General features: G+C 34.2%; 1 protein-coding gene across 6 annotated transcripts in view; it reads right to left on the reverse strand.

Moving 5' to 3' along the window:
- Window positions 1–19,685, reverse strand: part of LOC114651950 (microtubule-associated tumor suppressor 1 homolog A-like) — a 148,324-nt gene that overhangs the window by 43,814 nt on the left and 84,825 nt on the right. For 3 of the 6 annotated variants that reach the window (XM_051928284.1, XM_028802076.2, XM_051928286.1), the window contains 2 exons: window positions 18,446–18,586; window positions 11,959–12,057 (listed from right to left, as the gene is read on the reverse strand). In XM_051928284.1, coding sequence (XP_051784244.1) covers window positions 11,959–12,057; window positions 18,446–18,586 — 240 coding nt within the window. Of the gene's footprint in view, window positions 1–4,582; window positions 4,817–11,958; window positions 12,058–18,445; window positions 18,587–19,685 lie in introns of those variants that run through there. The other 3 variants (XM_028802077.2, XM_051928285.1, XM_051928288.1) reach the window with 3 other exon arrangements.

Consider the following 19,685-nt stretch of genomic DNA (forward strand, 5'->3'; position numbering starts at 1 on the left):
AAATTGCTCAGACAAAATCAAACAGATTTAAAATTGTCTTAAATTATAGAGATGGGTTGTGTGTGTAATACCCACCCGGAAAGACAATGCATATAAATGCAGCAATGAGTAATAAAGAACATGTATGTTTTGGACCTCGCAAACAGAGATGAGGCTCATCTGTCTGATGAAACACAGCAGACTTAAAAAAAAGAAGCCCAGAGATTGTAGCCACTTTGCATGGGGTCCAGGTCTATCAAACAGCAGGTTATTGGCTGTCAAGAAAACAGACATGCTCACAGTACTTTGGAAATGCGAAACTGTGCCAGCAAGTCATCATGTACTCGGGCAATTCGACTTCCTCAGTGATTTCTTGGCATGTAAACTGAAATATTCAGGCCACAAGATCCACAACTGTAGCTGCCAATTTTGCTTTAACCTCCAACTAGAAGTCCTGTAATGTAACATTGGCTTTACATTGATGCAAATAATTACACCAAGTTATATGAAACTCTTATGAATACTAAGACATACACTTTCCTCTCAGATGCACTGAAATTAGAAGGGATGTGAAAGTAGACTGAATTTACCCAGTGACAAAAGATGAAATCATATTTTCATATTTACAGTGCAAAATTTTCTGGAACTTCTCATTTACACTGTACATAAACTATTTCAATTAATAGCAACTCCTAATATGACAGCTTTTAATAGCTGCATATATTGTTCTGGTTTACTTGAATTCTAAGCAAGTGTTTATGCAAGTCACCTGACCACAAAAAAAGGTATTTTTCTTCATTTTAAATCTAAAAGTATACAATGCATTATCAGAAATATATAGACTTAAAACATATTACAGTTACATTGGTTGAGCATCATGAATTACAAAGCAACTGATATATATTTAGCAATATAATATAGGATCTCAAAATGTAACACTAAAAAATAACACAGTGGGCACATTATAAAAGATTTTTTTCTTAAAATACATACATTTCTCAGTAGTTAGAATTATTTTACATTATATATACACACACACACACACACACACACATACACATACATACATACATACACACACACAGTACTGTGCAAAAGTTTTAGGCAGGTGTGAAAAAATGCTGTAAACAAAGAATGCTTTCAAAAATGGAAGTGTTAATCATTTATTTTCATCAATCAACAAAATGCAGTGAATGAACAATAGAGAAATCTAAATCAAATCAATATTTGGTGTGACCACCCTTTGCCTTCAAAACAGCATCAATTCTTCTAGGTACACTTGCACACAGTTTTTGAAGGAACACGGCTGGTAGGTTGTTCCAAACATCTTGGAGAACTAACCACAGATGATCTGTGGATGTGGGCTTCCTCACGGTATCCGTCAATAAGGGCGCGCACATAAAGGCGACCTTCAAAAGGGCGACCTCAATTGAGCGCGGCGAATAAAAGCGCACATAAATAAAAGCGATCTTCAAAAGGGTGACCTCAATTGAGCGCCGAATAAAGGCGCGCGCAAATAAAGGCAAGCTTCAAAAGGACGACCTCAATTGAGCGCCGAATAACTGCGCGCATAAATAAAGGAGTGCTTCAAAAGGGTGACGTCAATTGGGTGCAGCGAATAAAGGCAAACGCAACAAAATTACAGAAAATTTATTAGATAAAGGCAATGATTGAACGTATAAAAAGGTGAAAGCAAGAATATTAAAACATCCAATTAATTAATGCATGAACTTCTAACGAACTATTTCTAAAGCTCTCTATATTTCGTTGTTTTCAAAATTACAGAAAATTCGATTAAGGCAATGACTGAATGTATAAAAAGGTGAAAGCAAGTTACACTTGAAGCTGTAGATTATGTGCAATGCCACGTAGATATTCGAGATGCGGTCTATTAGCATAATCAAGGACAATTAATTTAATTCGCTCCGAAGGTCATCCTTTTGAAGCGCTTCTTTATTTGTGTGCGCATTTATTCGGCGCTCAATTGAGGTCGTCCTTTTGAAGCTCGCCTTTATTTACGCGCGCCTTTATTCGGTGCTCAATTGAGGTCGCCCTTTTGAAGATCGCTTTTATTTATGTGCGCTTTTATTCTCTGCGCCCAATTGAGGTCGCCCTTTTCAAGGTCGCCTTTTTGTGCGCGCCCTTATTGAATAGAACCCTTCCTCACATCCTTCTGTCTCTTCATGTAATCCCAGACACACTCGATGATATTGAGATCAGGGCTCTGTGGGGGCCATACCATCACTTCCAGGACTTCTTGTTCTTCTTTATGCTGAAGATAGTTCTTAATGACTTTGGCTGTATGTTTGGGGTCGTTGTCCTGCTGCAGAATAAATTTGGGGCCAATCATACCCCTCCCTGATGGTATTGCATGATGGATAAGTATCTGCCTGTATTTCTCAGTATTGAGAACACCATTAATCCTGACCAAATCTCCAATTCCATTTGCAGAAATGCAGCCCCAAACGTTCAAGGAACCTCCACCATGCTTCACTGTTGCCTGCAGACACTCATTATTGTACTGCTCTCCAGCCCTTTGACGAACAAACTGCCTTCTGCTACAGCCAATTATTTCAATTTTTGACTCATCAGTCCAGAGCACCTGCTGCCATTTTTCTGTACCCCAGTTCCTTTGTTTTCGTGCATACTTGAGTCACTTCGCCTTGTTTCCAAGTCGGAGGTATGGCTTTTTGGCTGCAACTCTTCCATGAAGACCACTTCTGACCAGAATTCTCTGGACAGTAGATGGGTGTACCTGGGTCCCACTGGTTTCTGCCAGTTCTGAGTTGATGGCACTGCTGGACATCTTCCGATTTCGAAGGGTAATAAGCTTGATGTGTCTTTCATCTGCTGCACTAGGTTTCCTTGGCTGACCACTGCATCTACGATCCTCAACGTTGCCCGTTTCTTTGTGTTTCTTCAAAAGAGCTTGAACAGCACATCTTGAAACCCCAGTCTGCTTTGAAATCTTTGTCTGGGAGAGACCTTGCTGATGCAGTATAACTACCTTGTGTCTTGTTGCTGTGCTCAATCTTGCCATGACATGAAACTGTCTTCCACAACCGCACCTTGGTAGCAGAGTTTGGCTGTTCCTCACCCAGTTTTAAGCCTCCTACACAGCTATTTCTGTTTCAGTTAATGACTGTGTTTCAACCTACGTGTGATATTGATGATCATTAGCACCTGTTTGGTATAATTGGTTGATCATACACCTGACTATAATCCTACAAAATCCCCGACTTTGTGCAAGTGTACCTATAAGAATTGATGCTGGTTTGAAGGCAAAAGGTAGTAACACCAAATATTGATTTGATTTAGATTTTTCTTTTGTTTGCTCATTTTGCATTTTGTAAATTGATAACAATAAACAATCATTTATATTTCTGAAAGCATTCTTTGTTTACAGCATTTTTTCACACCTGCCTAAAACTTTTGCACAGTACTGTATTATATATATAATTTCAGATTATAGATAATGAAAACCGCAGTGTGTTTTTGGTCATGCTGGACACATTTCTATGTTGAAAATACTAATTTGAAACAGCAATAATCCTGTCCTGTCAGATTTAAATATTCCTGGGAATTAGTGATTCCCATTATTATACAAATGTAAAGGCGTTTCTCAAAGTCATTTATATTTTTATGATAAAATCTGAAACAGATTAAAAAACTATAAATGACTAACCCATATTCTTAAAATCACAATTTATCAAGATATTTAACATAAATAAATGTGAGTTGTTTCTAAGATTAGTGCTTATTTCCCATTCTACTTTCAAATACCTAAAATTGAAACCTTTCATGCAGTCTGAGGGCAGAGTATATTCAGTGATTTATAGAAGCCAATTGAACTCCAATCTACAATACAAGGTTTGTAGGTCTATGTGAAAGAATGTCAGTCAGAATGACCCAGTTTCCATACAGCTGTGACAGCCAATGACGCTATGCCACATGTTCGGCATACAGGTGTACATAAAGCTGAGAGTTTATTTTATAGCCCACATAATACAGCAGAGGCTTGACAAGAAACTTTCACCAAAAAGACGTTACTGATCTCTGTGTAAGATTAGAAGGTATAATAATAATAAATGTGAATCCTGTAAATAACAGCTTCGCAATTTTAATAACATTCTGGCAATCATTCATTTACTGAAAACTGAAATCCGTAATATACACAAACAGAATATATAATTTAGGCCATTTTTTATGAAAACATTTATTTCAGTGAATATTTGTATATTGCTGAATATAAAATGGGAAAAACGGACTAGAAAAAAAGGAAAATTAAAATCATAAACAAGACACGGAAAAATAAAATTGCTCATCATTTCTGCTGCTACAAATAAACAGAAAATCTAACTTATGTTGTTATTTTCATTGTTGTTTTCTTTAAATACTTTCATGGGCACATCATAAGGTAAACTTAATCAGTCATAAAAATATTTTCTTAACAAGTGATACTAGAAAGAAGCCCTGGATTAGTAAATTGAATAAAGCAGGAAATTAACAGCTGGGAAAACATATTTAGAGTAGCATTGCTGTAAAGGTCTGATTTATTAAAAGAAACACAATTGTAAATGTTTAAGCAGAATGCAATACAAACCTGTTTGGAATACAACAGTACTTTTCTTGCATCCTGACAGAAGCTGGAGGTTCCGAAGCAATCCTTTTGCTGTAAGCTTAACATGGATGTTAGTCAAGGAGAATTTCGGAGACCATAACATCTCTTCAATACAATAGTAAGGCTCCAATACAGGAAAACATCAATTAGCTACCACATTATACTTTTTTGCTTTTAAATTCTCACATGCTAAAACAAAGTCTAGACAGCCATTAATTCAATCCTGGCAACGCAGAAGAATCAATCCTGGCAACACAGAAGAAAAAGCACAAATCTAGCAGCTCCTGGAGAGATACAGTTGTCCCTTACTCCATATCAGCTATTTATCCTTTCCGTCCTACCCAATTACTTCAACAGGAGCCAACAGCAAGAAAAAAAAATCTTCCTGGAGATGTGGCAAGTGGTATTCTAATCCCAGCAAGCAAAAGAAGAAGAAGAAAAAAAAAAAAAAAAAAAAAAGACGACCATTCTTTTGATTCACAGAGCAGTGATGCTAGCCTCAGAATTACATCACCGTGTTCATAGTTAATGCTTTCACAGACTGTGCTGCTGGATGTAAACGAAAGAGAGGAGGGGAGGAGAGGAGGGGGTTGGGTGAAAGGAGCCAGCTACAGTGGGTGGTCTTTATAGTGAAGTGAATCTTTCCTTTTATTGGTCTGGTAAAATGCTTTGTCCATTGCTCTAACCAACCCCATTTTTACAGGAATTATTGCTGCTTACTGTGACAGACATACTAAGATAAATGTCAAAGTGTATTTTACCTTCATAGTTTTTTCATAATTTTCCATTTTTTTCCCCCCAGTCCATTTAACAGATACGACATTTCAAGACTAAACCTGCACAGGGTTGCATTCCCAAATACCATACACAAAAAGATATTGTGCTAAACTGGCATCCAATAATCAAATGTGTCAAAAAATCGTCACTTTATTGTCAACATAAGGAATGCAGTCACACATGTTCTAAATCAGACATACTGTGATTCATTTGCACAAAATGAATCCACTTTGGCTATGAAAAATTGATAACTGATACCTGACAACTTGTAGAGTGGACACTAAGGAAACTAAAACACAGAATGACTTTGATAACAAACTGGATTTTGAAGATAAACCCTATATGTTCTTTAACTTTTCGTTCTGCTGAAATCTTTATCTCTGGCTAGACCTTCAAAGCAATAAGCTTACACAGCACATGTGACATGTCCTCACAGCCCACTCTCACTCCAAATTAATTCTCTATATTAAGTTCTGGCTACCTTCTTTTCATCTTCACTATACTGTTCTGGCAATCATACAAACTTCCTGCTAAGCACCAGGTGCTCCACTCCAAGCAGCCCAACTACTGACATTATCTATGGGCAACAGACTGATCTTGCCCTCCGATATTCTTTATTTAAGTACATTGCATGTGATGCTGTGAAACAAGGTATTTCAAGGTATACACGCACACACACTCATTTTAAGTAACTTCAGGGTTAAAAATATTTTGGATTTGAGAGGACACCAGATCATCCAGAAACAAACACACAACTAACAGTGAGAACAATGCTTGGACCAAGATTTGAACAAATTGGCTACAGATACAGTATATAATACAGATGTCTCAAGATTAATATATAGTAGGCTAAGACAATGCCAATTAAAAATGATCCTGTGATGGAAAACACTTATACAAATAGGGAAGAACTCAAAATTGTGGCTTCAAACACGGTAAATTGATTTGGACACTTTCAGTTTCAAAGAAGCTACATGTAAAGTGCATATAAAATTTTGGCATAAACCAAACAAAGTAACTGTCCACAAACAGAGGCTTTGTGATAATTTTTTAAGCAATGTGCATTAAACAACAGCAATACACAATGAGTTAGTTATTCTGGAGAAACATGTATTTCAATCTATTAGAAAAATAAGTTATCCTATAGTAGTAAATGAACCAACACAAATTTAGATTTCCATTGTATGTGCTATGCTTTTGGTGCCATTCATTTGTTAGAATTTAACAGAAAAAGATATCTGGTCAAGAAAATGTACAGTTCAGAGATATTTCTACAAAAGGAGCCACCTTTGAAAATAACTTACAGAATACCAAAACATATATGCAACTCACCAATACAGGCCAAAACAACAGAAGGGAATACTCCCTGCAATTACATTTTTAAAAACAGGTCTACTGGTTTTCCCTGGTTGCAAAAAGTATCTAGCAATATTGTAGCAAATTGCTAATAACTGCACGTGTCATTCAATTTGGTTACTTTGTGCATCTGCAAGAAATCAAAATTAAGTCCTAAAGTCTCATTCATTTTAATTACTATAAAGTCTAATATAACCAGACAAACTGTAATACTAACATTAAAAGAATATTTAAGGAAGATACTGTATGATAAGTAAAGACACACTTAAGAATGGTCTTAATTTTACTGAACACTTTGCCATGAAATTCACTTCAGTACAAATAAACACTATAAAAGCAAAACTGTGCTGAGCTTTTTCTGCAGTCTTATTGCTGACATTTAACTAAATATAGAGTAATCTAATCTTCATACCTTTCTCAAAAGCAATGGCCACAATTGATTTTGAGACAGAACAAAATGGCAAAAAAGTTTATTCAAAGTAACCGATTTACGATTAATGCTGCCATCACTGAAATATAAAAATGCTGGTTTAGGAACTAAACAATGCTGAAAGATAATGGGACATGGCTTTTATTAACATTATACATTATAACCTCAGACAAATTATAAAGCATGCTGGCAACCTCCCCCTCTTTCTCATTAATGCCAAATATTGGGTTGCCAGACTCCGAAATAGTAAGAATGGTGTAAATGTCTTTAGTTATTAGTCTATATATTACATTGCAAGTGTTTATAACATGTAGTACTGGTAAAATTTAAAAAGAGCACTGGCAAAATTGTAATGCACTATAAGAAACTTAATAAAACAGTCAGTTTTAACCTTTGTTCAATTACAGCAAAATGTATTACTGCCCTATTTAGATCATCTTTATTTTACATTGTATCTTTCAAAGGTGACACCACAAAATATTCCAAAATACAATTAGTGAATTGTACTAAAATTGTGTAGTTTATATTTTTGGGAAAGTGGAACAACAGGTAAGTTAAGTGATTGAGTATCAGTTACACAGTGCATCAGAGAAAATTCTATAAATTGTACCAGACTAGAATTAGTTAGTCTTCCAAACACCACAGCCCCACTCTCTGCTCTAAAGCTTAAATCATTTCATTTGGTCAAATATTCAAGAATGTTCCAAAAGTATTCTGTAAAAATGTGTGGGAACAAAAGGTCCTTGTATCCAACACAAAAGTCCTTTTAGATTTCAAGCACACTGAACAAGTTGCTGCTATTTAATTTATGTGGGATACTAAAAGAACTTCCCCCATCTATGGATAATTCTCTCATCAGCTGTACACTTCTGCAAATGTTGATCAGAACAATCAGAATTGCTGAAAAAACAAATCCTTATAATTCCAAAAAGCCCCTACAAAAGTAAATATATATATAAAATGTATTATAGTGAAACTTTTAGTTTTCAAGAAAATTTGTTGTTTTCATTGACACCTACCTTTGCTTTTAGTTTCAAATGACTAATCACTAGGCCAACACGTTATCAATTTTTCAGAAATACCTTATATAAATGGTCACTGAATGGTGAGAGATTACAAAGACCTCAAAACTTAATTTCATATCTTAAGATGCATTTGCATTACCTGACTTCTTCCTCTTTCTCCATGATCCAACATTAATATCTGAAGCTTCTTAAATATAATGGGTGAGCGGTGTTCATCAGGCACTACGTGGCTTATTTTAATCTTGAAAAGCCCAACACTTAAGCCACTTAAAAGAAAAACTTAACAGCATTTCAAATTACCCCAACTAAAATGGTGTGAAGGATCCAACAACAAATTCTTAAATATAACCATAATCTGAGCTCTGTTAAAAGATGGTGCAAGGAAGACCAGAATGGATATGGCATTGACAACATTCACCTGATTCCTACTAATGTTAAATATCTAAATTGCATGGAGATGCCTAATAATGCTAAAATGTGAATAGTGTAACTAATGAAGCAAATAACATTTCTTTCTGTTTTTGTTACTTATTGATCTTTTCACTTTATAGTTGCTGAAATAAGTACTGATTCATCTGTTTTATACAGCACACAGATGCATGATGCCTGAAACTTGACTGAAACAGTCAAGTAAAAAAGAAACCAACCTTGAATGGGACACCAGTCCACTGACACCAGATTAATTTTGTGTCATCAGTAAACACAGATAAAAGAATGTGCAAACTACTTACTTTACAAGTCAGCACCCAAGTTTTATAAAAAAAAATTACTTTCAGTGCCTGTGAGTTTTTGTAGTAATTTAACACTTTTGAACTCCAAAGATCAAAACTTAATATGGTTTTTCAGTAAGACAAGAATGACCCTATCATTCTCAAAGAATGCTCCTATAAGTGATTGGTTTACAATGAACCCTTCATTTAACACAGATTGGTGAAGAATACTGAAGGATGCTTTTCAGTAAAATACTTTCCCAAGTAGCATACAACTTCTTAATTTCTTAAACTGTAAAACTGATATTTTAAATTGAATAAAACTTTATTTCTATAAAAACATTATATATATTATATATTTATTTGTAGTATATAAAATAGCTTAATAAGAACAAAATCCCTGCCCGCCATCACCTTTGTATGTGAATGTGTGCCACACAATAATTGTGTGCATGTTTGGATTCTGCTGCAAAAAGGTCAAATGGGTCTTTCTGCTTTTTAACCCAACACTGTTTGCGGATATTTGCATTTCCTCTACAATACAAGGCTATCAAGATAATAGGCAAAAGAGACAAAATAGGGGAGATGTTTTTAATTTTTTTAATTATTTAATGATTTTTTAGCACAATCTGTTTCAGCCCGTGCCGATGCAATGAAAGCAGATGCCGGTTTAATACATCGATTTCAGTACAGCGCGCTAATCAGCAGGCACCGGTAGCAGAGCGAATGGAATAAAAGGGTAACGGGTCAGCGCTAGAAAGAGAATTGTTTTTGAATTTGATTTGCACAGCGACTGCTAAGCGGAGAGGAAGGGAGAAAAGAAAAGGCAGCATCAGCCTTGCTGAATGTTAGATGAGCGGGGCCAATGGCTGTGTCTGAGGTTCCGGATTGTGATCGTGCTCACGTTTGTTGAGGAGTGGAGCGGGCAAAAGGAGAAAACAACCACCAAAATGGGGCCCTCATAGAATCCTGTAGATGGGTAAGGTGCTCTGGGAGCTGTGATGACCGTGTTGGAGGTAGCTCAGATCCTGGTTTGTGATCGAGAATGCAACAGCGCTTTGAATTCCAGAAGCAGCGTCATTCAAAGAAGTGCAAGGTGCTCTGGGAGCTACAGGCGGCCACAGCTTGGACCCATTGGTTGGACCCTAAGACACTGACTTTAGTTATTTTTGCACCAATTTTACGTATATTTGTCAAATTATTTATTGTTTGAATGCACTGTATTTGCACATTTTTTTTTCCACTTTTAATTCTTATTTTAAAAAAATGCTTTGATTCTGAGTTTTAAAATCTTATTTGTCTGCTACATTTGTCATTGGTTTATCCTGGTCATGAATATCGATGTCCAGGGGTACAGAAAGTTGCAGGCTGCAGGAACCTCGAGTATCACAACATAATAAAATCCTTTGAATATTGGCATAATATACAGCTTTTCAGGATTTGTTCCATACTCTCGTAAATAAAATTTCCATCATGAATTTGTTTTTTTACATTTCAATAAGTTAAAAAAATATTACATTTCAATAAGTAGTAGAAACACCAAATGGCAACATGCTTTCAATATAATAAACAGAAAAAATTAAATGCTGAAAAAAAATGATTAAAATACTGTATGTAAAACCTGCTACCAAATTTTAACAAAGCATGTGCTCAACCTTTTTTATCCTATACAAACACACCATTTAAACTGGACACTATAATCATACCGCTTGCTTTTCAAGTGAGGGTTGAATGCTTTTATTTTCATAGATTGCAAGTACAATACTATGCTTCAGAAGCAATGTTATTTTATTTGAATATTTCGTGCTCTGTTATGTTTTGTTTCAAAATAAATGATTTACATTTTTAAAAAGGTTTAAACAACAATTATAGGACACAAAGATTTTTTTAATGGAGTAGCTCACAAATGTTTTGTTGCTAATTAACAAATGATTTTAACAAACTCCAACAGCATAACAACAGAGCATAAACCTATACACTTCCAAGTATAGGGGCTTAAAATCTGTTAAGTTTTTCCTCAAACATTCTCTGGAACATTTAATGCACGTCATCAGTCTTACACTAATTGCAACTGATCCACTATTGAAACTGCTAAAGCTAGTTTAGAGTCACGGGGAGCCTCTCAGAATATACTTTCTAAATTCTTAAGATCCAGAAAAACATGACATTAAAACACAGGTACTTTGAGAGCTGTCAAAATTATTACCGAGTTTAAAAGAACAAAAAATGTGTATATTCATTTTCTGAATATTAGTGCTAATTATTAAGCAAGCTAACTCGGTGTAGTTTATGACCTTAAAAGAAATAAATAAATTATTCACATTATTTACGGAGCTCTGGTGAGCCTCAGACAGGGATCATACACCCCGCTAAATAAAATTTTATTTAAGAAATACATATTTATGGCTCTATTACAACAGATCAAGATACTGAGGAGTCCACACATTTAACAGATCACAATCCAAATGTTCTTAAAAGTAAATAAACTACTCATCCATTCATCTTCTGAAGAAATGCTGTTCAGTAAAAGGGTGAATCATTGCCTATTACTTCAGCAATGGGAACAAGGCAGCAAACCAGATCACCAAAAGGAATGTTTTTGTATACACAAGTTATACACTTATTTACATCAAATAAATACACTCATAAAACAACCAAAATAATATTTATGAACTGCTGGTTCTTAAAATACACTGATGGTAATACCAACATTTATATAAAAAACCTGAAATATCTTTTGAAAAATCTTTGGGCTGTTTTTTAGTAGCAAACACAGGCAGACATTATTATGTTGAGATCCTTTTTATGGTGAACACCAATGCTAATGCCAACAATACAGTGTTTACGGTGTGTGTACACTTTTATATAAAATAAAATACAGGAAACTGACCTATTTAGGAGCCGGTAACTTTCAGCAGTTAGGCACAGAAGCTTGTTTGCCCAAGACCACAAGCTATATATAAAGTTTTTAACTATTGCTTATTTATGTTACTGACTGTACTGAAAATTTTAGGAACAAATCTGTCCAAATATACCTTGATCTTTTGTTTTAAATATTACCTGGTATATGTTTTTTCAAAGGGAGACCTTTTTGCTTGAGGGACGTACGAGAGGAAGACCCTGATAATAACTGATTTTGCACAGCAGGTGGCTTGTTACCTAAAATAAAACAAAACAATAATAATCATTCATCCAATCATTTAATGAACCTGCAAAGTATACATAAAATATGTAAAAATAAATTTACCACCCTAAGCAGGCATTTACTTAAATATTTTCTATAAGCATTACTTATTACCCATATTCAAATGTTAGGAGAGTACATGTTATACTTCCTTAATCAAAAAGATGCAGATCGTTACATTCCATAACAGCGGGTTAATGTTATTCAGACTTTGTCAGAGTACCCTACACGGACTGTATTTAGCATAAAACATGCTGCTAAGTTCTCTTAAAGCAAATTAATTTTTAGCTTCCTCAAGAACAGGTATCGTCAAGACAAAATTGATATGTTTTTATTGTATACTAGGGGGTGTGTTCCCCTGGTTGTCTATGGCGGCCCAACCCTACCTCAATCACTCGCTTCGCTTGCTATCGGTCCACGGGTATACTCCAATGCAGTCAAAACTCTGGCCCGACATTTATTTAAAGTTGTATAAAATGCTAAATCTATTGGAAATTGTCATCTATGCAAGATGAATGGTAATCTACAAAGTACTGCCAGTATTAAACTTAATACGCAGAAGGGATTCAACTTCTCAGCATGATCACTAGTCACAATTTTGTTGACAATTAAATATTAATATGCAGGTTAACAATTTCTAAGTTTGTGCCATTACATAAGCTTTTTTGTTCAGTTATGTGTTAGCAGTCCACTACTAGTATTCTTAGAGGAGCAGATGTATATAAAGTATATTGTTTGATGTATGCATATTAAATTGGTTGTACAGTATACTATATGACATTTGATTTTGGTAATCTTTATATATGTGTGTGTCTGAGAGAGAGTGAGAGAGAGAAAACTTGTCATTCATAAATGACTAATTTCACTCTTTATTATTTCTCATGGACAAGAATACATCCATAAACAAAATATTATCTGAATAGACTGGATTAGATATAGTAACATGTTAAACGTGTGACATTTCAGTTACATGTCAAATATCATTCAACAAATGCACTACAAAAGCAGGAAGCAAGTTATACTAGGTTACAATGTATAATTTAGACATTACCAATCAATAAATAATAATCTGCAAATTAAAACACATCATTTTAAACTTACTTTATGTGTTAAGACTGTTTTCCTGTTATTTCTGTAGCATTATTAGGCTTTTATTGTTATTTTTATTTTGGTGTGTTTTTTGTTTGCTTTTGACATATGCTTTGAAAGATGCACTAAAATGAACAACAAAAAAAAAATTATATAGTCTGATCTTCACCTAAGGCAAAACAATTTTACTGCTTCTTAATATGGAAACACATCAAATCATTCACAGTGCAGAATGGAAAAAAGTATGTAAACCTTTGTACTTAGTATCTTTTTCACACTCCGTTAGGAGTAATAATCTCTTGCATGGTTAGCAGACATAGATCATTACTCCACAAAAAGTTTACAGTTCATTGATATTTCTGTAATTTACTGCATGAAATATTGCATTTCTGTAATATATTGCATATACCACAGTGTCTCTCTCTGGCTCTAACTTGGCTATTCAATTTTCCTGTTAAATCTATTCTGTTCTTGTTGTATTGCATCAGCCAGTTTATAATAAGCATCAGGGGACAGATAGCAGTCTGATAACATTCCTACAATATGTCTTGATACAATTTTGAATTCATTGTTGTCTCTATCAAGCTATCCAGGACCTGAGGCAGCAAAGTTGCAACAAAGCGTAACATGATGAAGTTTAGTGTTAGCATTCTGTGTTGTGGAACACCCACCTTTTTTCTTTTTTCTTTTTTTAAAGATAAGCTTGACATAAGCATCATTTTTTTGGAAAGCAAAAAAAACCCAAAACAAATCAAAAAACAAACCACACCATGCTTGATCAGAGCTTTTCTTAATGGGGACATAGACATATTTTCACAAGTTTAGTGATTACTGCAGGTGCTTTGAAGTTAACCTAAGGTTCTTTCTGCCTCCTTCAGCATTGCATGCTGTGCAATTGCCATGATCTTTGCTGGACTCCCACTATGTGAAAAGAGGGAGCGTAGGTGTTTTGGACCATGCAAACAGAAGAGGCTTGTCTATCTGATGCCTCATGTTTATTGTACAGAGGTCAAAATGAGCAAGAAAATAATAGATTGCAGCTGAACTTTACATACAATACATGTAAAGTATTTACTGTATACAAGTACTTGCACTATCAGGAAGCATGTGGTGAGTCCATTATACTTTGGAACTTTGTAATTGTCCTGAAAAGTAGTCAAAGAGTCATGTCTATTGTCATCTCTGGAGATTCCTGTGTATGTAACTCAACATCATCCAGCAACTGCAACTGTTAAGTTGGATATCCCCACTAACTGTGTAATGTGCTGCCAGCTTAAGTTGAAGATCAGACCAAATTTATGTGCAGAAGTCCAGATGATTCCAAAAAGGTTCAATCTTTTTCCTGAAATTGTACCAGTAAAGAAAAAAAATATACATATATAATACTAATCACCCACATTCAGATATTGTTCTATATTGTCTTTGACTCTGTTAGTGTAAACTCTGTCAGCATTCTTCCATCCAACTTTGTGCCTAATTAGTCTGAAAGCAAGTACTCTATTTAAAAATTAATTTAAATCAAATGCATTGATAAAATGCCCAACATGCAGTTCTATCACACATCAAGAACAAATCTTATGAATGAGGGACTGCAAGGCATTATGTAACATTTACTTAATCATTTTCGATTTGTCCAGTTCCACGCATAATTAATTAAAAACATGATCACATGAGTCTAGAAACAATCTTGGGCAGGGTGGCTGTACACTGTATGGCACATTCACAACAAAATAGAATCACATTCAAGTCCTCACAGGTGGCGCAGTGGTAGTGCTGCTGCTTTGCAGTAAGGAGACACTGGAAGATTGTGGGTTTGCTTCCCGGTTCCTCCCTGTGTGGATAGCGCTTTGAGTACTGAGAAAAGCGCTATATAAATGTAGTGAATTATTATTATTATTATTATTATTAAGTTGGCAGCAAATCTAAGATATGAGAGGAAAGTGAAATATTTGGAGTAACTATAGAGATACTATTTGATAGAATAAAGGTGCAAATTTCACACAAGCAATGAAAATGATGAGATTTGATCCTAGTCAACCAGATATACTGTAAAAGGCTCTTAGAAAAGCCCCTCACCCCCCTCCCAAAAACACAATTTCCACTCCCAAAAGATGAAGAAATTAAGCTGAAAAGTTATAAAAATGACTTACTTAGGTTAATCATTACAATTTCATTTTCAGTAATACTGAACATTGTTAAGGAAAAAAAGCAGAATAAAAGGGAATGGTACACAAATTACGTTTCCAACTGTATTTTATTGCTTTACTATCTAGGAAGCAATGCTTACAAACAAGAATAGCCATACAAAGAGATAAAACGGTTACTTGCAGTAATGCACACTTCAAAATGCATAATCTTGATATGGTTTCTGAACATGAGGATAATGTCTTTAGATGGTTCATTTCAAACATTGTATGGGCTCAAAGCGTTTAACCAAAAAAATTAAAATACAAACTATATTTTAACAGAGATCTGATAGCACTTGATTCACTATAAAAGTGTTGCCCTTCAAGCTAATGATACATTTCATAACAATGCTAAGAGTACATGAATATTTCTTTTAAACTAACGCAATGAATAAGCCCTTAAGTAAAATCATGTTTGGATTATACCAAGAGGTTATCTGTTCTTGTAATATAAATGGTAAAGCAAATGCAACTTGAGCAACAGAAGTAGACCTACATTACAACACTTTGAAATTGTAGGGATGGTGGAAAAAGAAAATTGTGCTTGCACTGTCGACCAAGGTAAACTAAAATGCAGTATTAGTTATATGACTAGACATTGCCTGTTGTAGCTGGTAAACTCAAACTTTGCTTGTAAAAAGCTTTTTAAAAATTTAAAGGCATAAAAACGTAAAATAAAGCTTAACAATTTTTGTTCCTGTCATTGTCAAAACTTTTACAGCATAACTCATTTAAATATATTTTTTCAGAGGGTTTTCAAAAAATTTAATTATTCTTAGGTTGCATATTGTATTGGTTACAAATTACAATGAATGGTCTTCCATCAAGGCAGCACAAAACTTAACACTGTTACTTTTACAGCTCAAACGTTTTGGGTTCAAGGCGAACACAATGTTTCCTCCCACAACCCTTATGCATTTTAGATGATAGGATAGACTGAATGGACCCTGCATTAGATGGTTTGGCCAAACTGGGTTTTAAGCAGGAATGGGTCAAGGTTTTGATTAAATGGGTTTAAGAAATAGATGGATGAAATGGATGGGGTATGCAAAAGTATCCAGTTTTACTTCCTCTGTAGAACATTTACTGGACTGCAGTAGATTCTTAAAACAGTAGATATGCTTTTAGTGTACACTGGAAAATTCACAAGTCTGGACTGAGACTACTACCTGGCCCTATGCTTCCTAACTGGGCAAGAGCCAAAAACTGAAATGAGTAACCTCAGCCTCAAAAAGACCTTAACATAGTGTACAAACATACATTCTATACCTTTCCCTAGACAATACAATACAGCCAGGATAATGAAGCACTTATCAGATAAATAGCAGTCCGTCAACTGAAAATTAATATATTGCTTTAGTCAAAGACTCTACCATTCCAGTTGTATCTTATTCACTAGTACAGTGACTAGCAAAAGTATACAGTCCAACAAATTCTTTACATTAGCTAAACACATCCTACAAAAAAAAAAAATTGTTCTCAGTGATACGCATTTTTAAGCACTTGTGGACATCTGTGTTCTTAACTGTTACTTTTAGCTAAATATGAACTATCAATAACCAGACCAAGAATGTTTGAAATAGTGAAGCATAAACTAAGACACAATTGCCTATAATATAACACAATATGTATGTTCTGAGTCTTAAGATGAGCTGTAAAAATTAAAACAAAAGAGCATCCCTACTCTGTTCTCCTTATACCATGGACATTAATTGACAGGCATGAATTTCTCGTTCACCACACCAGAGAAGTTTTGTTAACTTGAATAATGAAGCTTTTGAGAAAAAGTAAAACTGAAACAGAAAAATGTTAACAATTCAAAATTGTATAATTATTACATTCTTTCCATTATAAGGGGCTATGAGCTGTCATGCAATGGGCACATATTTACTTTTAAAATGATGTTCTTTAGCCCAATACTTTCTCTGGTAATAAAATATATTCTATGTTAATGACCAAAATCTTACAACTGAAAAGAGTTAATGTATAAAGGATGTCATCAACACATCCAGGTGATTCCAATAACAGGTAAAACTATACATTGTTGTTTTTGTTGAACAGTACAGAACAATGCAAAAATACACAATTTTACAACTTTATACCAGTGTCATAAAATCTAGGCAGCTTTTGTTCATTTAAACTGTAGGCTTGAACTGTCAAACAAACTGTATAATTAGAAAGTTAATTTACTTGTCAATTATGCATTGGTTAAATAAATGTATTTCAGAACCTTAAGAAAATGTTAAAATTTTATTTTTAATAATTCATTAACTCCTTATACTGCTAAACTTTTTACTTGGTGTAAATTCCCCCCCCCCCCCCCAAAAAACTGACAGTTTGTGAAAGTCTACCATACAACGTTCTTTATATTTTGAATGTTTAAATATGAGCACTGCACGCTTAAAGTCAACACACCACGATACTCAGGTGAAATGGTGTGTGACTAAACAATGTATACATGATTAATCAAACAATGAGCAGAAAAACTGTGTCTAAAATACAATTTTTTCTTTATAAATGATGCCTATAGCTACACAAATATTAAATATAAAAACAAGACCATGAAAAAAAAAGAAGTATAATGAAGTCTAACTTCTGCCTTGAAACAAATAATATTCATATTCAATAATATTCAAAATTAAACTTTTTACCTTCTCGCTAATTAAATGAAAAGCTACTGTATCCATTTTGCATAACAGACAGTTTAAAAGCTATGGCTTCAGTTCTGCCATACAGCAATAAGATGCCCGGTCTAAAACTCTAAGCATGACACACAATAACCAAAGTAAAAAAAAAGCTGGATTAGAACATGTAGAAGAATCATAAGCGAAGTTTAATACTGTGATCATTCATGCCATAAAACTGTCACATTATAATGCTATTTATGTTTGGGGAAAAAAAAGCATTTAAAAAAAAATAATCAAGTTTTAAAGCTCCATTAGAGTAACATGTCACCTTTACTTTATGCAAGTGCAGGCAGCCAGCAAAAAAACAAAAACTTTGTCTGCATCAACAGAAAAGTATTTTTTTCTGGATGGGGTGAAAGAAAAAAAAATTAAATCTAAATTAGGCTAAATCTAAATTTTACCTGACAAACTGCTTTGTGAAGTTACTGAAGCTTTGTTTCTCATTTCATTTTCTGCAGAATATTTTCTTACTGGGTTAGAGATGTTCCTTAAGGCAGGTTGAGTACATTTTTCTCCTGTTTTGGAACTGGTAGCCGTTGCTGCTATAAAAGTTTATTTAAAAAAAAAAAAAAAAATGTGTTCATTAGAGGTGGCCACACTGGAGCAGTTATAAATCCTAAAGTCAAATAAGTCAAGATGGCATGTGACACAAATTTCAAACTGTAAAAGGAGGTGGCATTAAAGGAAACACTTAAAGAATGTGTAAAACAGTACATAAGCCTGTTTAAATGAAGGCATCATTTAAACCTTAATAATGACAGTAAATTGTTTTGTGTCATATAGTTATGCTGGCTCCTTTTAAGAGTGATACTAATTACACTGGCAGTGAGACTCATAAAGTTAAGCCATTTAGCTGTTAAATGTTTAACTTAAGTCTTAATAAAAATTATTTTTATTTTTAACCCATCTACTCAAAAACAAAATACACAATTCTAATAACTAGCATATTCAATTCTATGTCTCCTTAATTAGAACTTTTTAAATGTGGAGAGGTGGAAGAAAGAATAATTAAGCCCTTATTATAATGTAAAACTTTAAAATATAAGTTAAAATAGAAAAAGACTTAGATGAAGGCTTACAGTGTAGTCACTATAATAAAAAATTAAAAGTCATGTTAAATACACAAAGAAAAAATCTACAATTTTATTTTTGCAAATTTATCCCTTAAAAGTAGAAAAAAAATAGCACCTCATGAAAACCTTTGCTCATAAAACACAAACCATTAATATACCTAAAGTAAACAGTAACATATTATATTTTGGTCAAACTTACTTCTCCAAAACAGGACTATATCTTTTCCATTAAAAGCTGCTAGCAAAGGAATGATACAGAATCTATATGATCCAATTAGTATAAACATCAAAAATGTCATGTCAAACTGGCTATCTGCATTGTCCTGTAATACGAGGGTCGAATTGAACAAAATACATGGAAACTCAGGAAAAGTACAGCTTCGAAATTTTCCTAAAAAATTCTCAGAAAAAGGATGCCAGAAAAGAAAACTGATGGCTACAGATCTGTCAGCCATGTTATTGCTCCAATGTTGTGAATTAGACTGGAATAAATCTAAGCTTCCAGGCATCAGTATGATGTGACCTTCATGGGCAAGAGCAGTTCACCAATTAGCAATGCTGTATGCAG

Source organism: Erpetoichthys calabaricus, chromosome 5 (assembly GCF_900747795.2).
Source record: "Erpetoichthys calabaricus chromosome 5, fErpCal1.3, whole genome shotgun sequence".
NCBI lineage: Eukaryota > Metazoa > Chordata > Cladistia > Polypteriformes > Polypteridae > Erpetoichthys > Erpetoichthys calabaricus.